This window comes from Lepisma saccharinum, chromosome 10 (assembly GCF_977018435.1).
Source record: "Lepisma saccharinum chromosome 10, izLepSacc3.1, whole genome shotgun sequence".
NCBI lineage: Eukaryota > Metazoa > Arthropoda > Insecta > Zygentoma > Lepismatidae > Lepisma > Lepisma saccharinum.
The window spans coordinates 61,566,309-61,593,164 of NC_139238.1; the positions used below are offsets into that span (position 1 = coordinate 61,566,309).

The 26,856-nt window shown below is 36.4% G+C and overlaps 1 protein-coding gene across 2 annotated transcripts in view; it reads left to right on the forward strand.

Moving 5' to 3' along the window:
* The window catches only part of LOC145993920 (ATP-binding cassette subfamily C member 4-like), a 64,525-nt gene extending 41,136 nt beyond the window's left edge, over positions 1-23,389 (forward strand). For both annotated transcript variants that reach the window (XM_083129845.1, XM_083129846.1), the window contains 6 exons: positions 14,962-15,089; positions 16,151-16,396; positions 18,819-18,991; positions 21,169-21,298; positions 22,186-22,296; positions 23,268-23,389. In XM_083129845.1, coding sequence (XP_082985971.1) covers positions 14,962-15,089; positions 16,151-16,396; positions 18,819-18,991; positions 21,169-21,298; positions 22,186-22,296; positions 23,268-23,315 — 836 coding nt within the window. In that variant the 3' untranslated portion in view covers positions 23,316-23,389. The remainder of the gene's footprint in view (positions 1-14,961; positions 15,090-16,150; positions 16,397-18,818; positions 18,992-21,168; positions 21,299-22,185; positions 22,297-23,267) is intronic.
* The last annotated feature ends 3,467 nt before the right edge of the window (positions 23,390-26,856 follow it).

Sequence of the window (26,856 nt, forward strand, 5' to 3'; positions counted from 1 at the left end):
TAAAAACTTTGTACACGTACTCTGCATCACCAATATCGACAAAAGGGTCAACGGGGAGGATTTTTACACTATCTCTCACTGTTTTTCGAGACATTAGCAATTTAACGCTGGACTTGGAAAATTTTTCGACAGAGGGGTCAAATTTGGTTCCATGACAACCTATGTTTATTTTGTTAGAAGATCAAAAAGGACACCGAGACACGACCGACACACTAAACCCGACCTCTCTACGACTATTCGTTCAAAAGTTACGAGTGATCAAAAAGTTTTTGGGAGGGGGTGGGCTAACTTCTTACCCCTTGACCCCAGGACCACCAAAACTTGGTATACGTATTCTATACCTCCAAAATCGACAGGGGGCATCTAACGATGCCGTATGGGGGTGTTTTGCGATATATTTTTTCGATAACTCTTACCATTTTCGAGATATTTGCAAATTTAAGATTTTTTAACACAGGACTTGGAAAATTTTCGGAACATTTTTTTTTTTTTGGTTCCATGACAACCTACGCCAATTTTGTTATGAGAGGACAGAGGACACCTAGACGATGCTAACGCAAGAAATCCCAGCTCTCTCTATGATCATCCTTTCGAAAAAGTTACGAGCATTGAAAAAAAAAATATTTTGGCAATTGGCCCACCCTTGACCCAGGACCTCTAAAAAAAACTTTGTACATGTACTCTGCATCACCAATATAGACAAAAGGGTCAACGGGGAGGATTTTTGCGCTATCTCTCTCTCTCTCACTGTTTTTTCGAGATATTTGCAATTTAACGCTGGACTTGGAAAATTTTTCGACAGAGGGGTCAAATTTGGTTCCATGACGACCTATGTTTATTTTGTTAGAAGATCAAAAAGAACACCGAGACTCGACCGACACACTAAACCCCGACCTCTCTACGCGTACTCTACGTCACCAAAAGAAAATCGACAAGGGGGAGATTTTTCGATAACTCTCTCACTGTTTCCAATGTACTTAGGTTTTTTGATAGACGACAACGACGGAGTCATCAATGAGTAAACATCTGTGAACTCGGTGAACAAGTCAACTTTTTTTTTTTCAGTACGTCAATATTTTTTTTCTTATTTCTTAGTGAATGGGTTATGGATGACTTGCAACGACGAAGGCCTTCTAGCAACACGTACTTAGCTTATGCCTCTTCCACCGAACATTCAACACAAGAGGGCTGTGTTAAATATACAGAACAGCGATAACAAGTGTTTTTTTTTGTGTATATTGGCTGCACTGCATCCTGTTTATTGCAAAAATAATCCACAGTGGGTTGGACATTACAAACAATACGAGTCCGAGTTTTGAAAGTGTAATGTCTGGCATCGAATACCCGATGACCATTTCTGATACATCAAAATTCGAAACACGAGCACGAGAAGCAGAAGAAAAATGCTTAATCATCAACGTGTATTCCTATACGTTGGATAAACATGTCGTGCATCCCGTCAGGATAAGCGATGTCGACGATGATGATGCTCGTGTGATTAATCTTCTTCTAATTTCAAACGACAGTGTTCACCATTACTGTCTCAGGAATGTTATGCTCTTCCCCTTTTCTCTATAAAAAAAGAGAGATTTGTGTTGATTGTTTGGTTAAAAAGAATTTCCTAATTATTTGTTTTTGTCACAAGAATTGTTTGCATTTCAAACATTCCTAAGTGTTTGCGTAAAGATTGATGCATTAACCTGTTAAGAATGTCACATTAATAATACCGGCTCGGAAATGTCATGTCCTCTTCCTCTATAGAAGGTCATATAAATGTGCTAATTGGTTTGTTAAGGGGGATTTTTTGATTAGTAAATTGAGGTTATAAATACGTACGTATAAAGGTTTTGCTAATATGGAATGCTAAAGCTTAGTACTTGGCTCTCTCAGAGATTCGAATTCTATTAGGTTAAACAGCATAGAAATTTCACAGCAAGAATTCTCATATTTACTGACGATATTCTTAACAACCTGTGTTTTGATTCCACTACAAAAACTGTATACAAAATATGCAGTCCCTAGAATGAGATGGATGAGGCTTATGAACCTCGACCTATACAGTTGTACAATCTGGCAATGAATAGATGTTGTTTTTTATTAAGCATAGCAGAGTGTTTTCGCTTATTTTAATATCAGGCAACAATGTTAGAAAGTGGCCCCAAGAATAAAATTTAAAATCACTAATGTGATATGAACTTTTTTTTTTTTTTTTTACTTGTGTGTATTTGAATATGAAAGTGAGGTACTTTGAATAAATGAGGAGGACAATCACAAGTAAGCTTGCAATGGTATTGGGAGGTGTCACGAGTTCAAACTTCAGACGATTCCTGCTAATCTGCTAAGGCGATATCAGTACGAAAATTTGTAAAAAAGAAGAGGCTAATGGCAACGATGAGGATGAAAAATGATAATTATGACGAAATTGATGTGTGGCACTTAGAAAACAAAACTTCAAAGTGTATTGCACCAACAGCTACAATTGTCCCCCTCTCCCCAAAATACAAGACAGTCAATAGAGGTGTATATTTGTTGGTTTACGAGTCTGAGGGCTTAAGTTAGTATGTTTATTATAGCTATACATATTAAAAAAAAGAAATGACCTGAGCAATAAAATATAACAATACTGATCCTGACCTTTGTCGGATGACGTAGTGGTAATGTTGTTGCAATCCCACTTCTGATGGTGTATAGACTTAAATATTTAATATAATGAAGGTAGTAATATAGTATTCTTATTGAGAAGAGAATTTCTACAAAACTTATTTTTCCTCGTATGTTTACTAATAGCAGTTACATTTGACATGTTTGACTAATCGCGAATCAACGTACGGAAGCTGTTGGAAGCAGTTTGAAGACTGAAATGGCTATGGAAGGACACTTATTATAATGTTAATATTTTAGTATAATGTTTTGAGAATTGCTTCTCGATAATGTTTGGTATATAATTTAATCTGTTGTTTGATAAAATACATAATTATCAGAATTTAAGGATGGAAAATATGAAGAGCGAATGAATGATACGTTTGACTAATCGTGAAGATAAGTATCACAGTACGTTTTATCGTTCTTATATAAACGTTGAAATGTTTAAGAACGTATAAGAACGTTTACTGAAACGTTTCAACAACGTATAAACGTTTACCGGAACGTTGAAACATTTATACAGAAAGGTTGAAACGTATTGTCACGAATAGTCGAACGTGTTGTGAATGGCAAATAAAAATAAAAAATCTCAAATTCAAAATCGGTTAAACAAGACAGAACAAGATAAAAGTGGAATCTTCGGGCTCGCGTTTTTTTTTAACCGACCTACTCCTGGAAGTGCTATATAAAATTTTCAAGAATTGTATTGGACGAAGATGATGATATCCATTTGAGTGATCGATATTGCTGAAATTTATCCGGTGTTCTCTAGATGATCGATATTGCTGAAATTTATCCGGTGTTCTCTAGATGATCATGAAAAAAAACTATATTTATAAAATTACAGGGAGAAAAAGTGATAATCTAGAAGTCGCGAATGTAATAACAGGAGAGATGGAAGCGATTCTGAACGAAAACGACAAGGAGAAGAAGAAACATAAGGAGACTAATCGACGCGAGCAAGACAAAAAGATGATCTGATGTAATAATACTACAGCATTTTAAGTGCCATGCATTCCTTCTTCGTTCGTAATAAAATCAACAAGTTATTCGAATTACGGAACTTGTCATTTTGACCTCCCTAGCGAAGCATGTTCTTAAAAAATAAAAATCATCGGAAGTTTTCATTTCGCAAGCCACGATGAACTTAGGAGGCACAGGCTTGTATGCATTCCGTCTTTCGTTCGGAGGGACAACGTAACCAACCATTCAATGATGGGGCCTCCCCATGACGCAGTGGTAGCGTTGTCGCCTTGTAATCAAAGGGTCCCAGGTTTGATACCTGGTGGAGGCACATAGTGGTTCGGATCCCACTTTAAACTGTAGGTCCAGTCTCGATTAGCCATACTGTGCATAAAATGGACTTAAAACACCAACTCAACAACAACAACAACATTCAATAATGATAATGTTTAATGAATTTGTTCGGATTGAGAAAGTAAAAATTATCATGGAAGAGCCACCTTCTTTTGAATATCCCCTTTCCTCTGTTCATATTTTCCGTCCTTGATTTATATTATGTTTCCCGCTCGTCAGAGTCAAGCGTGTTTTTTTTTTTTATCACAGCTCTTCGTTTTCATTTTTCTTTCAACGTACAAATTCATGTTATCATGTCATGGAAATTCTTCTCCTTTTTGCATTGCATAATTGAAGATTTGAAATAACACAGGATGATGAAAATGCTATTGGCAAACTTACGAAGAGAATGAATTTGTAAGAATTCCCTTGTCAATATGAATACCTTATTAACTAACTTTGTTTTTGTTTAATACGTGAAACCATATTACCTTGAATATTAACTAATTAATTAATTCTCTACCTTTCTTGAACCCGAAAGTTCGATTTGTCCTTATCCTGAGCAAGATCTATATATATATTTAATTTTTTAGTTCCTTAGATATGAAACGAGGAGACAAAAGTTTTATGAAGAGAAAACTAACATGAATTAAGCGTTCTTTTCATTTCCTCTTTAATATCATTTTCATTGTTAGTATTACTCCTAAGTATTTGGATTTGGAAAACTGGTTCAAACAAGTTGTTATCACTTGGTTTCGGCCTGTAAGCACATATCTTTAGATTTCTCATTGCTAACTTCTAAAACCTATCTCTCTTTAGCTGCTTTGAAAAAATATTTTAGCATTATTCTTAATTTGTATTTACATCATTCCCCAGTAAGTCTACATAATCTGCATATGCTAAAACTACTTCGTTAGTTCCTTTTAGCTTCCTAAAAGCATATTCTAAGGCACAATTTAAAGAGCAATAGAGATAATGCATCTTCTTTTTTTTAATCCATCATGAATTATACATTTGTCAGACATATTAACAAGTTTCTTCTCGACTAATTTATCTCTTTGGCATCTTTGACTTCATTCAAGTTAGGTTCTGCTGTGCGTACTTAATTTATTTTCTGATTTATCTCCTACATGAACATTTAAAACGTCATTAAAGTAGTTCTTCCATCTATTTTAAAATAGTCAGCCATTTTTTATCAAGTTTACTTTAGGTTGCCACCCCTCTCTCAATTCATTTGCACCTCTGATACTTTTATTTCAATTTCGTTAATTTTACTTTTCAAGTAATCTTCTAAAACTTGCTGTTCTTTAACCGCCTAAGTCTATTTCTATTAGTGCCTCCCCGATGGCGCAGTAGTAGCGTCGTCGCCTTGTAATCAAGGTATCCCTGGTTCGATCCCTGGTGGAGGCATGTAGTGGTTGGGATCCCACTTTAAACTACAGGTCCAGGCCCGATTAACCTTACTGTGCATCAATCAATCTATTTCTATTAGGTTATGCGAACCATGGCTTACTTTTTCTTGATTTATACTTTATTTAACTGCTGATTCTATTGCATTACGTACGTGTTCCCAATTCTTATTTACTACTGTTTCATTTAGATCCTGCAAAATTAAAAAAAAAATGTTCAATTGTATAGGTTGAAGTTCATTATATGGAAATAATTTTTTTTTTTTTTAAATTCATTTTTTGCCAGAGATTGTATTTTTTTATAGTGGCATGTGCTTTCATAACTAACTAACTAACTCTCTAGCCTTCTCAAACCCAAAGGTTCATGGCTGCATCAACACAGGCCTTCCATCTGTCCCTATCTTGAGAAAAATCTATGTACTCTTTTTCCATCTCTACCAAAATTTCCGTTAGGTCCATCCCAAATATTTGTCCTTCCATCTTCGTTTTAGTTTTCCTACAGGTCTCTTACCATCAGGTCTCCCAACAAGAATCCTGTAAACTCCTTTTTTTCCTCTCTCATTCATGCCACATGGCCTGTCCACCTAAGTCTTCTTGATTTAATTAATCTAATACTATCTGGACATGAATATAAATTTATGTAGTTCTAAATTATGTAACCTTCTCCACTCACCTATCTTCTCACCCCTTTTTTAGATCCAAATATTTTCCTAAGAATCTTATTTTCAAATACTCTCAATTTATGTTCCTCTTTCAATATGACAGACCAAGTTTCACATCCATATAATACAACAGGCAAAATTACTGTTTTGTATATTTTAACTATAAGTTTCTAAGAGAGAAGTAACATACATTTCCTAAATTTTAAGCCTACTTTTTTATTTTATATCCTGTTTAATATAATTTTCATTTGTTAATATTACTCCTAAGTATTTGAATTTTTTAAACTAGTTCAAATAAGTTATCATGTGCTAACCACTGAACCGGAAATCAACAGCGTTGAGGCAGGGGTCCCAGGTTCAAATCCTGGCCTGGGCATGGGTGTTATTTGTGGTGTCCCTTCATTAATTTCATCATCATCACATACTCATCTTCGCGTTTTAGCCAAAAGTGGCGGAAAAAAAGTAAAATAAACGAAATCAATTAATTGGTGCTAACCACTACGTCACGAGGTCGACTGGTACAGAAAAAGCTAATCAGGGACTACAATTTAAAGTAGGATTCGAACAACTAAGTGCCTCCACCGGGTATCGAACCCAGGACCCCTTGATTACAAGGGAATCGGGGATGCCCTCTCATGCACGGTGTTGAATTATGGACAATAAAGGCATCAGACCAAAATATCGGTGCCTTCGAAAGATGATGCTGGTTGCGAATGCTACAAATCTATTAGACGTTTAAAAAAACTGACGAACGATTTGAAATGAATTGTGTATTCAAGAAAGATTCTAGACAGTTTGCTGTCATCAGATTTTACAATACTTTGAGCATGTAGCACGTCGTTTTGAAACTGGTCCTGGGAATCCATTCTCCAAGAAATAGAAGAAGAATAAATATCCAGAGGTTATTTACCAATTAGATGAATGCATCAAATTGAACATTTTATATGGACTCACATTTCCTTACGAGATGCATACAGAAATTTAAATTTTGAGAAATGAAGAGGACGAATTGAACGTAATTTTAGTTGTACAGAATGTTTACGAGAGATTGAGTATCTATATATTTCCGCAGATGCAACGACAATCTGGATACAGCAATCCGCGACCATTATTTAAGAGCTGTTGTTGGATGACTTAACAATCACATCACCGCAGAAACAGATGGAACTGGTGAATAAAAAGCAGTTGTTTTGATGCAGCCATATCACTGCAAGAATCCTATATCCTTTTTCTTCCGCGTTACAGCATTTATTGCTTCTAAGAGTAGAACTTCATTCACAGCCGCATATAAAGGCCATCATCGCAGAAACGCCTCACGATATAGAAACATGGATGGCACATGTTTTTAGAAAGTTACATTACTGGAGCATGCATACTTGAAAGTACGTTTTTTGACACTCACCTTTCAGAGCCTTTTTTCCGCTCTTTTAGTTCGTCACTGTAATAAAACAGCCGCGAAACGTAAAAAAAAAAGTTAGTATTTGGTCGTAGTAGATTACACTGAGGGCCCATTGACAGACGATCTCTGCCTTACAGAAAAACATCGTAAGGGGAGACAGTCTTATAGGAAAATGTCGTAAGTCATTTCAAAAGTAGGTCAAAGGGCTGCGCCAAAAACGAAGCATCCCACCTGTCGGGTTTAGTGTGTCGGTCGAGTCTCGGTGTCCTCTGTCCTCTCATACCAAAATAAACATAGGTCGTCATGGAACCAATTTTTCATCAATCGAAAATTTTCTAAGTCCACAGCGTTAAAAAAATCTTAAATTGCAAATATCTCGAAAATAGTAAGAGTTATCGAAAAAATATATCGAAAAACACCCCCATCCTGGTATCATTACCCCCCTGTCGATTTTGGAGGTGTAGAATACATGTACCAAGTTTTGGTGGTCCTGGGGTCAAGAGGTAAGAAGTTAGCCCACCCTCCAAAATTTTGATCAGTCGTAACTTTTGAACAAATAGTCGTAGAAAGATCGGGTTTAGTGCGTTGGTCGAGTCTCGGTGTCCTCTGTCCACCCATACCAAAATAAACATAGGTCGTCATGGAACCAATTTTTCCGTGAAACATCGTCAGCCCAATAAATGAGGCGCGGAACGTGGAGAGAAAGTGAGTTTTTGAGGTTTTGGTGGTCGTGGGGTCAAGAAATCAGAGTGGCCTAGAAGGCATATTTACTATCTACTTGCTCCCTTTGCTTTGCACCATGCCATGATTAAGGCGTACAGGGAGTGTGGAGTTAGTGCCCCACACTTTCTTGATCCCGGCCTAAGGTGTGGGTGATGTGAACAGCACCATGCCGCTAGAGGCTTTTACCTCCCAGAGTTTCCTCCAGATGTCCACTTTATACGATGCTACGTAAGTGCCGGAGCCGATTGAACAGGTGGAATAAATCCACCGCTGGGATCAAACCCGGGTTCCTTGTATGGTAGTCAGATGCCCTAATGACTTAGATATTATTATTATTATTGCCTTCGGAGAAACTTCTATTTGAACCACTACATGAATGAAAATCCATTTTATTTTTTATACACTTAAATGCGTGGTTATTTTATTTTGTAATTAACTTTTACGCACCTAGGTTAAGAAAAATCTTTGAAACTAAAAGCAAAATTTAATCATATATTTGCATTTTGTAACTTGTTACATCAAAATCTTCCTAATTTTAATTTTTTTAAAACTCGTGGATCCATGTAGAACTTGGATTAAGTAGTACAATATTAAAACATGAAGTTTTGATCTGGTTCATGTATTTTGTACTTTCATTACTCTGGTGGCATATTTATTTCGATTACAATATTAACTAGCTTTAATTCTGATTTAAAGTGTCATTTTCCAAGGTGGTCATAGAAACCGGTTTGCTCCCCACTCCCTCTCCAGATGCCCATGTGTTAGATGGCCCCAAGATATATTTTCCAATGGACCCTTTGCCATGTTTTACAAGAGACCGGGAGAGGATGTGTTTATTATAAGACGATAATGTAGGTTTATATTTGTTAGTGTATTTAAATATAGAATGAACAATTTTCTGTAGTCTGTAATTTATTCCATAAATTAAAATATTATTTATTAGCACTATAACCTATTTATTCTATTCATAAATGCTTCTCACTCTGTCTTTCCTGTTTCACTCATAAGTAAAATTATGAACATAATCTTATAAAGCAAATACAAAATCAACACAGTAAAAAAATAGAGTGAAACATGTTTTTGTCATCAAGTTTCTTTTTTTTTTGTATTGTTCCTATTCTTTCTCTTATTCACCAAATATTTATTGCACATTATTCTACAAACTACTATGTATTTCAGTTAAATCACACCCTTTAAATAGAAAATTACAATTGCAACAGGAACGTTTCTTTGCTTTCTACACTAATATTGCTGTATACAATACTATTTAATAATGTGTCCACCATCCGTCACAATCTATAACCTCATTAAGTCTCTTAGGAACAGACTGAACTAGTCTCTGACAAATTTGTGGTCGGTTTTGAACGTTCTTAAATATGTCCTGAACATGGGCAACCAACTCTTCTCTTCTCTGTTCTTGCCGTGGTTCCCACTCCCTTACAACCATCGACCAGATGTGCTCGATAGGATTTAGGTCAGGTGATTTTGGTGGCCATTGTAAAGTTGAAATTTTCTGGTGACTTAAAAGCCAATGTTTGGTCACATGAGATGTGTGGACACTGCTATTGTCGTGTACAAAATTAATGATGGGTATCTCCTCAACTGGGTATACTGTACGGACAGTAGGAAGCATACATTCTTCTAACACTGAAACGTACTCCTGTGAATTTATTCTGGGAGAAATTTCTATCAATTCACCCATAGTTGCACTGCTCATCCAGGCCCAAAATGCAGCACTTACCCTTCCTCTTCTTTTCTGCTCCAAAACATGTTGTGGAACGTAACAAATATTTTTTGGTCACCGCACGGTAAGTTGACAAAGTTGATTTGAACTGAACACCTTTTCATCACTCCATATGACTGTGTCCCAGAATTCTGCAGGTTTGCTCATATATTCCAGAGCAAATCCAATTCTTTCATTTCTGTGATAGGTTGTCAACACATCTTTTCTTGCTGGCTTTTGGTTGTGAATACCTTCCGAAGGAAGACACCTCCGGACAGTTGATGCTGCGCACGGCAGGTTCAGATCTTGACAATTTTTTGATGATGGTAGAAATGGAGTCAGGTTTGGAAAGATAGATAAAGCCATTCTAGTCATATTTAACATTCCCACATCTTGTTCCAAGGTGGATTTTCGTTTCGGGCCTGAGTTTCTGCGAGTTTTTAAACCATCTTCACCCTCCTCTTCATATCTTTAAATCCAATATTTAACACAAGATGGGTCTCTGCCGACAGCCGTGGCGATATCTTCTACTTACCGACTAAATTCCGATATTCCGATCATTCGACCCCTTGTCACCTCACTTGTATATGGCATCACATAGAAGTGACAAAGGTCTCTTCAATATTGGTGTATTATTATTATTATTAATATTAGTGGATTTTTTCATTCGTACAATCCATCCTAATAGATATGGGTAATGTACAGTATTTTGTATAAATCACCAACTTACATAAGGCTACAATTTTATATTAATAACAAGTTCACGTTAAAAGAGAGGTTGGTTCCAATAGGTTCAGGTTATTCTGACCCTTCATACTTTCGCCTGGGATTGTCTAGTTTTACTTTTTTTCCGATAGCGGCGCCACTGTATGTCGACTGCTACATTTGAGCCAACGATTTATATAAACATAGCTAAAGAGCACAAACACATTAGCTCATTATACATAAGTTAATGCTATTTACAATATATAAATACGTGCGAAGTATAGAAGTGTTTAAAAACATTCATATTCATTATTTTTCACCCAACACTGTAAACTAATTTATGACTCTGCATGTTGGTTTAGGGCACATTTACTCTGTGACACGATGTTTTACGTAAATTAAGAGCTCAGAAAAGTTGCCTACTACAGTGGTTCCCTCCCCAAGAGGGCATGGAAATATAGTCGGATGATATTGAGATGTTTATACCCTTCCCCGGGAGAAACGCATTGTTAATAATATCGAAAAAATTAACAAAACTGTAGCTTAGACCTTCATGAATAAAAATTCACTACCATTATCTTAGCTATGTTTTCAGTTCATTGTTTTGACCTATGAAATAATGCAAATCAACAAATTCATATCCAATCACCTAACACAGACTTGTTTCATTATTTTAGTAAATCGATCGTATCCCCTTTTCGTTTGTGTGTGTGTGTTTTGCAGCAATCACTACTTAAATGCACGTGTTTTTGGAAAAACGATTACTTAAGTGAAGTTATAATTTCAAATTGTTTTACCAGTTTGAATAATTTCTCGATCCTTCTCCTCAAAACACTGTGCAGATCGAAATAAATCTCTCAAATAAAGAAATATTTTCAGGTGGGCATATATCAAGAATACTAGATAAATATTATGTGTTAGTGTAATTCTAATTTCTCAAAAAATAATAGATTAATTGGGGATGGGGGGGGGGCGAAGATTTGAAATTGAGAAACTCACTATTGTCTAATTCGTATGTGGATGAAACTTAAGGGAAATATGGTTGACGCAGTCACACACCGAAGTTCCCTGTTTCGAATCCTGGCATGGGTGTTCTTTGTGAGTGTCTGTTCTAATCATTAGTCACCCTAATCGACCTGATTGATTAAAAATGACAGAGAGCGACTTTAAATAACAAAAATTCATTACAAAAAAACTTCAAGCATCTATGAGTTTCAAAACTCGTGAAGCCTGGCCACTTGGCTCTGTGCTGCAACACTCACTATTTCGCAGTTGCTTCTAAATTTTTAATCAGAAAGGAAATCGAAAGTGCTCTAAATGTAGTATCTGTATTCAATTATGGGCTCTCAATTATATGTTTATTACCAAAATGTGCAGGCGTCACGGGCCGTGCATGTGAATCATCGCTTACTTTCTTTCCTTCCAACCATAGCCAGGAGCTTGAGCTGCCTGTGCGATATGACGTAACAGGCAGGTAGAACCACCTGACCAGGCTCATCCCTAGCAACACCCACACAGCTGTCTGGAGAAGGAGAAGCTTCACTCCTCGCCTTCCTTGAGTTTAAATAAATCCCACTGTACAATGTACCTCCACCAGAAAATGAACCCAAGTATGCTTGGATTACATAGTAGTAGCATTAGTAGATTTTTGTGAAATAGAAGTAGTTCTATCCCAAGTAACCAAAAGTAGTTGGCCCAGTGTTGGGTCATCGTACTGAAACGTAAGAACATACCATGGGCCAACGGTAATTTTAGCAGTGGTTCCAAGGTTGGCCCAACGTATGATTTTATGTTGGCCATACGTACTGAAAACTGTAGTGTAGATAGTTTGGTGTTCTGATATATAATGTAGTGTGACGTCGGGTATGGTACGGGATCGAGTCACTCCGGGACATAGCTCAGATAAATAAAATAGGTATTTTAAGTTTGACTTAGCTAACCAGCTCTACCCTTAAGGAAGCTGATGAAGGATTGTTGGGAGCCTGTGATGTTGAACACTACTCACCCCTTGCTGTAGGACTGGCCCTAGGCTTCTGGCATCGGCGATGGTTGCACAGTGACAGGTGCCCACTGGAGAGATCGAAGGTGGAGATAAGAGGCGGCAGGCAATTCGGCGACTTGATTTTATTTACTGCAGATTCTCTGGCTGGCTTTGGCTAATGTTCCTCCGTAGTCCGGACTGCTTCTGAACTTCTCGCTTGTTGCCGCCTCGAAAAGTTGTGATCTCTCAAGAGGCCATCGTCATCTTCTCGTTGATCAGTTTGCGGGTGATATTGGAGCGAAGTGAGAGATCGATTTACCATCTCCAGGGGTTTTATACTTTGGATTTGAGTCATGAATTGGTTGACTTTGCACCTCCAGCTGTGCACCTGGGGTAACCCTGGATGCAGATGGAAATTTACAGTGGAGGTGCACTCACTGCTGGCGAGGGCCGTTGCCTTGCTGACTGTAAAGAGCAGAGTGGAAAATTCTTATTGCTCGGCTCTGCATCTGGTGGCATGTAGGGTGAATGAGCGTTCAACTTGCGAGCTTCAGAGCGGTTTTAGGAAAATTGATGTTTCTACCTTTATGCTCCCAATTCCTTCATCAATAAATAATTTATTGCGAGGCCAAATGTAAACAATAGTACAAATTATTTGAAAAAAAATAAATAAATTGCACACCACTTTCTCATTCATATGGTATAAGTTTTCAAGGTACCTTCAAGTGAAGTGGTAGCACAAAAAGCTTTCTCGAGTTTACTTAGTTTCCATGTTTCATGGAATTTAGTCTGCACATAACATTATTTAACCAGCTTTACAAGAATACCTTTAAGAATGTTCTTGTTCTGCTACAGCTAAAGAGACAAACAATAAGCAATTCCCAACACATCTTTCATCCATGGCTGCTGATAAAGAATTGGTGAGTGACCGCAATTTAAAAATAGCTTCTATACTTTCATTAAAAAATATTACATTTTCAGTATGTGCTATGACTGAAATACTTGAAAAGAAACACATCATGTAATTTGTTTTACACTAGAATTTACAGCATACTCTTGAAAGTTGTCTTAACATGAGAAAGTTGTTTTTAAAACTGTTTTTGACTCACTTTTCCATGGTTGGGTAAATGTTGGCAACCACCATTAGCCCAATGTAAGACCAACATCAATTTGCCAAACAAAGTAAAAAGAACCATTCCCATGTAAAAACTGGTGTTGGCCCAATGGTTGTGGTTACTTGAGATGTTATTTGTATTAACAATGATTACAGAAAGTGATAAGCTTGAGAATTCATTTCATCAGACGAAACTGCAAGCAACATGGGAAAAATATGATCTTGAATGCTCTCACCTTGTGTCCATCAGTTAACATTAAATTGTAAGCAACAAACTCAAGATTTGATTTCCGACATTGACCTATTTAAGTGTTTAGTATATCTAGTACCATTGATGTGTGTGCGCTAAGCATAGTTTTATTTTTTTACTACATGCAAAAAGATTGCATGAATATTTTTCATTCGTTGTAATATAATGCTATCAATACTTTTCATTATGTAAGGGGCACATGCTTCTCCCACTAAATCCATCAATGATTGTTACCTTGTAATCAAGGGGTCCTGGATTGTATTCCCTGTGGAGGCACATGGTGGTTCGGATCTCACTTTAAACAGTTGATCCAGTCCTGATTACTCTATCTGTGCATAAAGTTAACTTAAAACTAAAGAAACATCAAAAAAGAAAAAAAAAACATGCTCATACTGGAACTTGTACCTGGGAATTTTGGTAGCAGTTTCAAAAGAATGCTCAGCCACCCAGTCAACATTTATTAGAATTCAAAGCTATCATTTCAGTTTTATATGTAAACAACATTTTTATTTGCACACAATGTGTTTGATTGATTTTGTATTCTATTTGGCTTTTCTGACATGTTTGGCTAATTGTGAAGATAAGGATTAGTGATGATATGATGAAATTTATGAAGGGACACTCACAGAGAACCATGCCCAGCCTGGATTTTGAACCTGTGACCCCTGGCATTGTAGCATGCTGTACTAACCATTCTACCATGGAGGTCGGTACACATAGTGTATGAGGAGCCAAACTGAAGTAGCGTGTGTACACTAACTGGAAAAAATATTGAAGTACATTCATTTCAAATTTCCTTTAGTCAAAGAACGATATTGTGATTCTCTTCACTGATTGCAAAACATTTTTCTTTATAACGAAGGAAGTTAAAATTGCTTGAAGTGTTGATTACAAGAAATGACACCAGCAATACATTTAGAATTTGAAACCTAACAAAACAAATTAGTGTTGTAAGTACTTAACAATTTGAACATTTAAAATATTTATTACAGCAACAAATATGTAATCATTTGATTTTGTGTTTATTATCTACATAAAAGGAATTTAATCTTTCAGAAAAGAAACCTCCAAGAGATTGGCCAGAAAGTGGAGAAATAACCTTTAACAATGTTTACCTCAGATACTCTAAAAATGATCTACCAGCATTAAAGGGGATCTCATTTAAAATTAAACCCAAAGAAAAGGTGAGGTGGTTATTTAAATATAAGTTGCATGGCCCTATTTAAGGGGAGGGTTCAATGTGTTCAAATCCCTAGTATTAATTTAGTAAACATTTTATATAAATTTTGCAATAAAACTAACAAACACATGAACTAACTCCCAAAGTATATATATATATACACATATTTTCTTTTGTTTGATGTACATGTGTGTAATTGTATATTATAAATAAATAACAATAAAGAAAGGTACAGAAAGTGGGGGAACCGATAAGTTCAGAGCAACTGACGTCCTGGTTTATTAGGCACCAGGACATAAGCGCATACCCTCGAATGTATGTTGGTAGAGGCGGGCCTGCTTTGGGGGTTCCCCCTTTTTTTATATTGTTGTAAATCACATGAAAGTTATATAAACAATACAATTTTCAAGGTTTAGCAGGTGACCTACTTATGCACACAGTGCACATAATTTATTCTAATCATAATTAATGCATCATGATTTTGATGCCAAACCTACATTTTCACAACATGAAATTAATTCTTTTTTTTTTCAATTTTAATATGGCAGTTTCGTTCAAAATATTGTGAAAATATACACCTACATGTTGTATTTTGATATGCAATTGCTATGATTAAAGAAAATAAAGCACAATAAATAAATAAAAATTAAATATAGAAAGAACATTTTTATGGCTATTAGATTTAATATACATCATATTTAATATTTAAAATGTCAAGAATTATATTATTATTTAATTGTAACCTAATTAATAGTAATAATAATAATGACACCTCTCCCATTCTTTATGTGTTTGTGTGTGTGTGTGTATGTACATGATAAGTTGTTGTGAAGAATAACTAATTGTAATAATTATTCTTTCAATTTTGACATAACAAATAATAAGAACAATAAATCTTTAATATAAAATCGAACATACAAACTGTTTTAAAGTTGTTGCAAATTGCAAAATAAAAAATGTTTCTAATGATGTTTAAATAGGTTAATTTAAATAAGCAATCTTCAGGGTCCATGAATGCAAAGGAAAACCTGAGTTTTATAACTTTAATACTAATTTGCATTTCAGGTTGGAATTGTGGGTAGAACTGGCGCTGGGAAATCCTCCCTGATTGTAGCCTTCTTCCAATTGGCTGCAGTCGACGGCTCCATCTACATTGACAAAGTGGATACTAAATCTCTGGGGCTGCACGACTTAAGGAGTAAGATTTCTATCATCCCTCAAGACCCTGTCTTATTCTCTGGGACACTCAGGAAGAATCTGGATCCATTTGATGAATATCCAGATGATATATTGTGGAAGGCTCTGGAAGACGTAAGTCTCATTTCATTCATACTTCTACTGTTTCATGAAAGATGAGTCAGAATTTTAATGTAGCCTTAATGGCACACAGTTCGTTGAAGATAAAAACAGATATTAAATTGTTAAAGCTGGTGCTATTTTTCCAGAAATTACTTGGCTGACAACATAAGCAAAAATTGTAGTATGTACCAGTGACGGATTAAGGTGGGTGCTATTGATGCTGCAGCATTAGGCCCATTTCTGAAATAGGCCCAGATGAAAACAGATGAGAATTTTTCGAAAGCTGAACAGTTTTCTTTGCTATATTAACTTGAAAATAAATCTTAGAATGAAATTTGGAGCCCCAGTTTCGGACACTTACACACATAATAGAATCTCGTTTCCTCGTATCCAGATGACTTGGAAGACACACTGCGGGCTGAGCTGGTACAGTTTGCTGCATTTATGCGCACTCAGAAACCAGTAACTGTGAACGAATCAGCAGAGCTTACCATGTACAGGCTTCTGTCATCGTTGAATCTTTCTCAGACATTTCCAAACATCGAGATTGCATTGTGCATCTATCTGTGATTGATGGTGTCCAATGCCTCAGGCAAACGGAGCTTTTCAAAGTTGGGAATAGACAAAGGTGAGCTGCGGTCTTCAATGGGGCAGGAAAGGCTAAGCATGCTGGCGCTTATGACCATTGAACATGAGCTGCTGTGCAGCCCTGACTTCACTGACAGGATCGGAGAATTTTCACTTGCTAAGGCTCGAGAAACAGCAATATAAGTAAGCAGCACTAGCACACCTCTCATAATCATTTCATAGTACATTATCATAATCACAAAAATAATAATAAAAAACAACATAAAAAACAAGATAAACATTAAAATAGAAAAACAAAAAAATATATATGTTAATTATAGTATGTAAGTGCATCAGGCCCAATTTGTGCTGCAGCATCAGGCTCAATTTCATCTTAATCCGACCCTGGAGTGCACTAGAAATAATAGTTAAAAAAAATATATCATCAACAGTAAGTACACAAGCAGAGAATAACAACAAGATGATTCTCTGTTTTTAATCTATTTCAGAGTTCAGTTAGTTTATTTTGATTGTTGAGTAGATTTGTCTATTATGTTATTGATACAAACTGTGCTTATTTTAAGCACCTCTGTAGTTATTTTGTATTAGTATTGCTTTAAGGTCCTGCACCATAGTCTAAGGCATCATGCTTTGGGTTCTGGCTATGGGATGTGTGCAGGTTCAAGTCTCCTGGGAGACCCATAACAACTTTTCTCCTGAGATTTCAGCCTGTGTATGGGACAGGTTGCCACCTACCATCGTGAGGAAATTGGGGAGTTACGAATGAGTAGAGTAACCCAGTCATGGAAACCTACAACATTGACTGGAGGTTCGTCGTGCAGACCACACTGTAACTGGTTGGATGATCTTCCACCTCGGCAGGTGGGATTGCGGCCGGCAATCGGTATGTAGACCCTGGCCCTCACGAGCTCTTGCACTGCGGGTGCTTCAATGCATTTCTAGAAAATAAGGTGCAACATATCACATGGAATCATATTGAATTATGATGTGTAGCTTTTCATTTTTATGACCTTCATTAATACTTGGAGTGACATTTGACAGAAATAATTCCACCGGTGTAGAACAGTGGAAACAAAAGTTAGAAAACAACATGGCTGACAAAGTTGGTAAGCCAGAGGCTCAGGTTTGAGTCTAGGTTGTACTGCATTTTTTGTTTGAATTTCTATATAGTACATATTCTATGTGTGCCAAACCACAAGGTAATCTGAAAACACTAAAGTTGCTGACCAAGGCAGTTTAAATACTTTACATGTAAGGTTTCTACCTTTATCAGAGTCTTCCTCAGACGAAGAACTAAACTTAAAAAATAAATAAATATTTTATAAAAAAACAGTGTTTAGTTCTTCGTCTGAGGAATACTCTGATAGAGGGTAGAAACGTTACATGTAAAGTGTTTTTAAATCTTAATAAACTGCCTTGGTCAGCAGCTTTAGTGTTTTTAATATGGAAACAAGGCTTAATTATATTACCAAGGTAATCTGATGTTTCATGTCACTTATGTACTTCATCCATTAATCACAATGATCAGATGAATGGTGATGAATAAATGATAGGGCAAATACAATGACACATTCACACCTAACCAAGGATTTCAACTTGGGACCTCTGATTTCCTAGCACATTATACTGACCTCTGATGCACACATGCTGCCTTAGCTACAGAGAATTGCCAAAGTGGCCCTTGTTTTAAAGTGCATTTTCTGAAGGAAAGGAGACTAGTGGCTTTTATATACTAGACATCATTCCTAGAACAACACTGAACCTGACTGAAGAGTGTCTACCTCTTGAACTCTCCTACATTTGACGTTCTTGAAGTATAACACAAAGCTCATTTTCTCTTTCACAGGTTCAGCTAAAAGATGCAGCCTCTGAGGTAGATGGTGGCCTCCTCTCTGTTGTGCAAGATGGTGGGAGGAATTTCAGTGTTGGGCAGCGGCAATTGTTGTGCCTGGCAAGAGCCATTGCTAGGAGCAACAAGATACTAATATTGGATGAGGCAACTGCCAATGTCGATCAACAGTATGTATACAAGCAGGAGGTAACAATTTTGGAAACAACACATGCATTCTCGTGTATTTAACCTCTGAACTAGGTTCAATTTTATTTGGATTACTACACATATTATAATCCCCAAATTAAAAAGTGAAATATATGAGAGAATGCTCAGAGACTCAAAAATGGAGTGAGGGAATATACCAAATTAAGCTGCCCCTTCCCAGTAAGCAAGAAAAGCTCAATAATTAAATGGTCTTGTAGCTCAAGTATTCATTTTCAGAGCTGGTATTTATTGGTATATTAACTGCACCTGCCCCCTGCCTCCCAACTTATTTTCTTGGGTTCTGTCACTGCATGTACACACACTTATTCCCTTTTATGTTTCAGATAACAATAACTTAACACATTCGCATGAAAAAGTCAATGTATCATTAGAATTGAATTATTTTGTAGTTCAAAATAGAGAATTATAGGTTGATGCGATTTTTCCAAAATTCCTACCTGGATAGTAAAACTGCTATGACACATCATCTTTTATTATGATAAGGACTACACCAATACGAAATTCTTCTCAATTCAATTGCAATGAACAATTTAAATATACTGATATAATGATCTGATAAAAAAAATAATAAAAAAAATACAAACCTTTCATGAAGATCTGTCTGTTTGATTAACTTCCTCAATTAATATTGCGACTGGTTTTAGAAAACTGAACTAAATATTTAGAGATTTACAAAATGAGGGCATATGGATTTTTATCTTTCTACTCATAATTTTGCACTAAATGTCACAATTTTTATAGAAATATTACATCGATAAAATTATTAGCTGTCTCAATAAATACCATCATTACTGCCTTTAACTGTCAAATTATCCATGGAGCGGCGGCAAGAGCACCTGGCAGCGAGAGCTTGTCTGCCGGCAAACTTGATGCAACATCCGCATAATGAAATAAGGTAGTACAATTACATGAACAGTTACAATTAGAATAAACACGTACATTGTTAAAAGAGGCATTAGAAATGTTCTCCTTCTGCATCCACAAGTTTACGGTATATTTTTAGCAATTCTTCACTAACAAGCATCAGTTTTTCTTCCCAAATTTCTTCAATTTCTGTCCCGATATTTTCACTCAATTCTTCTAATGTATGGCTTCAGGTAGCTTGGTAGCTCACCATGCAGATGACTTAAAAATGACTCGTACCGGGGGGATTTTTTTAGGATTATGTTCCAATCGTGCTCTAACGTCATCTACTTTCTCCTCAGGTTGCACATGTTGTTTCTTGTTTGTTCTTATCATGAACAAACCCTGTTTCCCTAAATTTGTTCACAAGTTTTTGAACACTGTCTCTGTGTGGAACAGGAACATCTGGGAATTCTGCTGAGAAACACCTTATAACTTTCTTCCCTACAAGAATTCGTAAAGATCTTCTTAAGAGTAGTACATAAAAATTCGTTGTTTTAAATTGTACGGATAGCGTGGCATTATTAGACTGCAGAAAAGCACCAGTAATGCGTAATCTAAAACAAAACAATGTAAAACACTTGTAAACATCTTAACACTTCAGAAACACTTGCAAACTGGACAGCAGCTATCTCGATAATGAAGCACTGTCTCATCCAGTACATCTAAATGCCAGCACACATGCTCCCACTTGCCCGGCGAGCTGGCCATCCCTCCACGGGCGATTCGACCTTGAAAGGCACTATATATCAACAAATCCTGTCCTATCACTTCATGCCATGTGTTCATAAACATAAGCATATAACTCTGTGTGTGTGTGTGTGTGTGTGTGAGAGAGAGAGAGAGAGAGAGAGTGTGTGTGTGTATGTTGTGTGTGCATGTGTGAGTGTGTTTGAGAGTGTGTATGTGTGTGTTAACAGAAGAAGCTGAAATACTGTTGTATCTGAATTTTAATCTCACAATTAAATATATATATATATATATATATATATATATATATATATATATATATATATATATTTACCAGTTAAAATGGCATTCTTTAAACTAAATAAAAGATCTTGAAGCTTTCCTGGAGACGAATGATGAAAATATTCTCTCTGACTATCGATCAGGTGAGTTGTGGAAAAGATTCCAAGCTTTCACAACTCACCTAATTGATATCCCAAGATAATCTTTTCATAAATAAATTATGTACATTTCTGAAAGAAAAACATTTCTATTCTTCCTCTAGGACAGATGCCTTAATCCAAGTGACTATAAGGGAGAAATTTGCAGACTGCACAGTTCTCACCATAGCACACAGACTTTACACAATCATGGACTCTGACAGAATCCTAGTTATGGATGCTGGAAGGATAGTAGTAGGTTTCTGCATTTCCTTCTTAATTTTTCTAGTATGGTTCAGTACATAACAAAAGATCCATGCCCAGCACTTGTTGCTTGATCATTTCTTGTTGTTTGCTTGATCATTTTTTGTTGTTGTTATAACCCCTATGCAAGGGTACTTCAAAACAGGCATTATTTTTCTGAAACTTGAGTTAATTTAAAAATAGCAGCCATTTTTATTTCATCAATTGCAGCATTTTTGGCCTTTGCAGTTTGGATAATTATGATAACTCAACTAAGAAAAATGATAGAAAGCTGGTGTAAAAAAAACATAATTTTCACTACATTTCATGTTCTGTACCTTTTTCTTCACAATCTCTAATGTAAATGGCTGAACTTTGGGGCCAAAAATGATATTTTTTGGAATAAAAATCAAAGCTTAGAATTTTTTTTACTAGGGAAGTAATGTAATATCAGAGCTATAACTTTTTCAGTGGTAACATATACATCCAAAGTTTTATACTGGTTTCCTCTTTTAGTTATAGCTCTTTGAAAATGCTCTTTTCTCATTCTTGCCAAAATTTGAGTCCCAATATCTCTGGTGGGGGACCTGATAAAAATTTTGATATTTATAGTGTAAAGAGTACTCTGCAAAAAAAAAAAAAGAATCTAATCTTTAGCACATATTTCAAAGAAGGTGTACAAACTGGGGGTTTGACACATCAGAAACAAGTAAGTATATATTTAGTCAGGATAAATGCCATGTATTTGAGTAGGGTGCAAGGGGAGCAGGTGAATAGAGGATATCAGTGTTTCCTATTTTATTCAACTTTCTATATACATATATTTATGCATGTATGTTGTTTATTCCCCATTTACAAGTAACATATGCATAAGTTTCCATTTTCTCTTTCGTGTGAAGGAATACGATCACCCATACAACTTACTACAAAATAAGAATGGCTGTTTTCATGAATTGGTTGAACAGACAGGAAGTACTATGGCAGCACAGATACATAATGCAGCTAAACAGGTGCGTAATTTATTCACATATTAGTGATCATTTTCAACATTTAATTTTCTACTGTATGAACACTGATTATTTCGAAAAGGGAGGAGTAATAATAGTAGAAATTCAATCTTGAAAAATATTGGTATGTGCGATTGCTAATATTTAATAGAACAAGTGATGACAATAGGCAAATATTTTGTACATCTTTGATTACTAAAAAAAAAATTCATGTCACAATGAATTCAAAGGCATCAAGCCTGTTGCAGTATCACTGGTTTAGACAATTTTCATCCAGGCAAACCAGTGCAGAAAAGAATATCAGGTGAAGCCAAGGTTAGTAGGATTCCATAATTTGGAAGAGCAATGGCATGGTATGTCAGAGAGTCCTGGTTGATCATAGGTTAACTTTGGGGGATGGGTCAGTGCCAGTCCAAATTTTTCAGGTGTTACATAAAAGAGAGGAATACAATGCCAGATACAAAACAACACATTTATTTCAATCCTTCACCTCGCACATCCGACTGCAATGACACACCTCAATGTACTGGCCGAGCAGTATGTGTTGTTGCTATGTTACTCAATTTGGTCTAAAAGACAGAAAATATGTATTACGCGCATCACCTGGATACGTTGTATGGGAAGAAATGAGATGCACATAATATTGACAGATACAAAAACTGTTTAGTCACAGACTACTAGTGTGCAGTTAACAAAATTGATGATTAGTTTGAACCCTTTTTTTTTGTGGTGGAACATCATGTGAATAAACATTTTCCGAACAGATGTTTAAATCATTCTTGTCAGCCAAGCCCCCCCCCCCCACCTCTCCTCTAATCCTAAATCATGCACAACTCATAATATCAAATCAAGTCAGTGAATTCAGGCATTTCGCATATCAAGTTAGATTACAAACAAATTAAAACATATAACACTTACATGTACGATCTCATTATTCTGTTAAATACAAAGGTGTTTTCCATTTTGTTTTTCAGAACTCTCACAAGAAACAAGACAAACCTACAGATAAAATACAGCATTAATGACATTTGCAACTAGAGTTGTCAACTGAATGAAAACTGTATATAAAAATGTACAAACATGTGTATTTCTTTAGATGCTAAATAAAAAAAAGTATCCAATAGTACAAGTGCATTATGTTCTTTCCTGTGCCATAAAACTCATTCAAATCAAAAGATTCCTGAGCAGAGCAGCTGCTACTTTTCCCACGAGTTGCCAGATTGAATGTTCTTCACCATGCTCTGGGATGAAGGCACGCAATGCATCCATAGAAAGCAGACAAATGTTTCTACCTATTTACAACATAAATTGAAATTGTGGCTTGCGATTCCTACTTTTACAATTATTCTAAATACAGTGTTATTGATAAAATGTCCAAGTAGCACTGAGTTGTGAATCACATAATCAATAAATGTTGCCTCTACAATGTCAAAGTTGCAATGTAGCTCTACAGCCAGTTGAAGCATGCACTCGCCACATCGATTACCTCTCACACTGCCAAAATGCTTTGGATCGGACCAACGGAACGCACTTCCACTACTCCCGCAGGCCTTGTAGCAAGGCGGCAATGCTGTAGATGTCACCTGCAGCCTGCGGAGTCTGAGAATGGCTGCATCTCACCATACGTCATCCGCGCGTTTACCATATTAAGAGTGAATCTGATACTTGAGATACACACGTTAAACTTCTGGATTTGGATCAAATGTGTCGTGTAAAAGGCTCCTTATAATTTCATTGAATTTGAAATTATGCATTTCAAGGTTGCACATTGCCCTAAAATTTCAATTTTCAATTTTTGAAGTATCTAGTGTATATCTACATTTGACTTTTTCCACAGGGGTGCAAAAATAATCCGTCTTCAAGTACAAAAAATCTCAATATTATATCAAGAGTTGATTATGAACTGTATGATGTTAAGTTGCCCGTTCTTGCAAAATGGAAGAAAAACTAACTTTTTAGTGAATTATTCCTTGTAATAAAAAATGAAATGAAGAATATAAATGGACACTCAAAAAGACCCATGCCCAAGCCATGATTTGAACCCATGACCCCTGGCGTCGTAGCACGATGTGCTAGCCACTCCACCACGGGTGCCGACTACATGGGAGGAGGCAGTATGCGAATTAACGGGGGCATGCCGGGGATTTCACCCTTACAAGAAAAAATATTCTTAGTAAAAGAAAATTATTTTTATCTCTACCAGGAACGTTCTTATCCCCCTAAAAAAATGGAATTGAAAGCATGCAGTATAACATTTATTGACTACGTAACAAACAGAATTGAAAAAAAATCATTCGTGTTAATTAATGGTTCAATCATCAAAGATTTCCCTGCTGAAAAGTATGCAGCCTTGTGGATTAAAGGACGCGATTCTGCAACTGACCAACAGCAAAGAATGTCAAATTGGCCCCCCTAATCACCGCCACTGGCTGTGCTTAAAATTTACATGTATTAAAGTGTTCAAAAAAAAGTAGGTTAGATGACCTATGAATAATCTTTATAAAGTTTGGACTTGGCAATTTTTTGGGTGTTACTAGTTCGATGGCTTTTTTTTGTGTACGAGTTTGGGTTTTCTAAATCCCGAAATAAAATCACAAACACACCAGGGGGGCACCCCCCAAGGAAAAAGAATTCGCACAGTGGGAGGAGGTTGATTGATTGATTGATTTAGTTTATTTTACTTTGGGTTTTGTGCCTCTTGGCTAATTTGCCAAGATGGGGATAAATGATGAAATAATGAAATTGATGAATGGTGGCATCGTCGCCTTGTAATCAAGGGGTCCCGGGTTCGATTCCCGGTGGAGGCACATAGTAGTTCGGATACAACTTTAAACTGTAGGTCCAGTCCCGATTAGCGTTACTGTGCATAAAGTGGACTTAAAACAACAAATCAATCCAATCCAATGCACATTCACAAACAATCAAGCCCGAGCGGGATTTGAACCCGGGACCCTTGGTGGCGCAGCGGAGTGGGAGGAAGTATGGGGTTAAATAAAATGTAATGCTTTTTAATGGCACCCTGCAAATAACTTTGCTTTCAACTTAGAAGGATGATATTGAAGTAATTTCCTGCTCGTCCGTGGCTGCGCAATAACCTTTGACAGGGGGAATTACCATTCGGTGACTTCCTCTTTAACATGGCAAGTTTAATGTGATTTTACTTTGTATGCTCGCGGTTGAAGGAAACATGAAGGCTTTATTGTTTTTCCACAGTTCAAGTTATTTTTAGTGTTCAATGAGAACGAACAGTTGCTAACAGAATGGCATTTGAAGCTACAACGAAGGCAGGCAAAGGTAAGATTTATTCTATTTATTGATACCCCGAAACACAAGTGGCCGATTAACGCAAATGTAATACTTTGTGTGAAGATTATTTTATGTACAGGGTGTCCACATGAAACCTACCTAATTTCAAATTGCAATTGTGAGGAAACTATTTGACATATAGCCTTCCAGTTTGCGGCAAAACGTAGACCAACTCAAATAGTTTTTCCTTAAAGAAAAATTAGTGCATTTCTACATGTTCTCCTTTCGTAACCCTTACCGGAGTATCTACAGGATACTCGATCTCGAACCACTGTCGACCTGACTGTCGGTTAACACTCCCAGTGACTAGGAAACTGAAATCGTTTCCGCATACGACACCACGCACTGCGCTCTCTCTTGTGGTGTCGTCATCGTTGCTAATTACTCAGCACCTAAATAAAAACGTCTTGAGTAGCTTGACATGATGCTGCAAATCGCAAGGCTCTGTGTTAAATAGTTTTCTCACAATTGTAATTTTAATCAGGGAGATTTCATGTGGACACTCTGTATAACTTAACCTGCAGACAATGGTGGTGTAAGAGGTGAACTTCTGATACGGCACCCAGAAATCAACGTCAGTTCCCCGTAGTACACTCCGATAACTGCTTCTTGCAGGTCAACGAGGCTCTGGCGACTGGTTCCACGGCCACAATAAAGCTTATCACTAGGGCTAGGATTTTTATGACCTAAAAATCATCAATATATGCAAAATAAAATATGCTCTTACGACCTAAAATTTTACAAAATATGCACTATAATTTGAAAAATATGCCCTTATAAAGTGGACTGTTTCAAACATCAATATCTAAATAAACCCTGAGTTGCAATGCACAATGTAAAATTTTCAAATAAAAATGAAAAAGATTTTGCTAGTCCAAAGGAAAAAGAACTCTCAAGTAAACATTGGAGTAAGAACGAATTCACAATGACTGTATATTTCTTGGAAATGCAAAAATGTGCTGAATATGACCGAAAATCCTTCAAAATATGCTCTATCAAGCAGAAATTGCCCAATATGCCAAAATATGCCCTTAAAAAGAACCTTAATTTTATTGGTTTCTTCATAATATGAATTTCTATATGTTTGGGGAACACATTACTCTTACCGAAAAAAATATGCTAAGTCATAAAAATCCCTACTTATCATCCACTGAGATATGGGAAAACGCGGCAACAGAACTTCTGTTATCTGCTTCTATTGAAATAAAATGGTTGAACGCCCACTGCCGTGTAACGCACGGAACCGAAGCGCGGAAT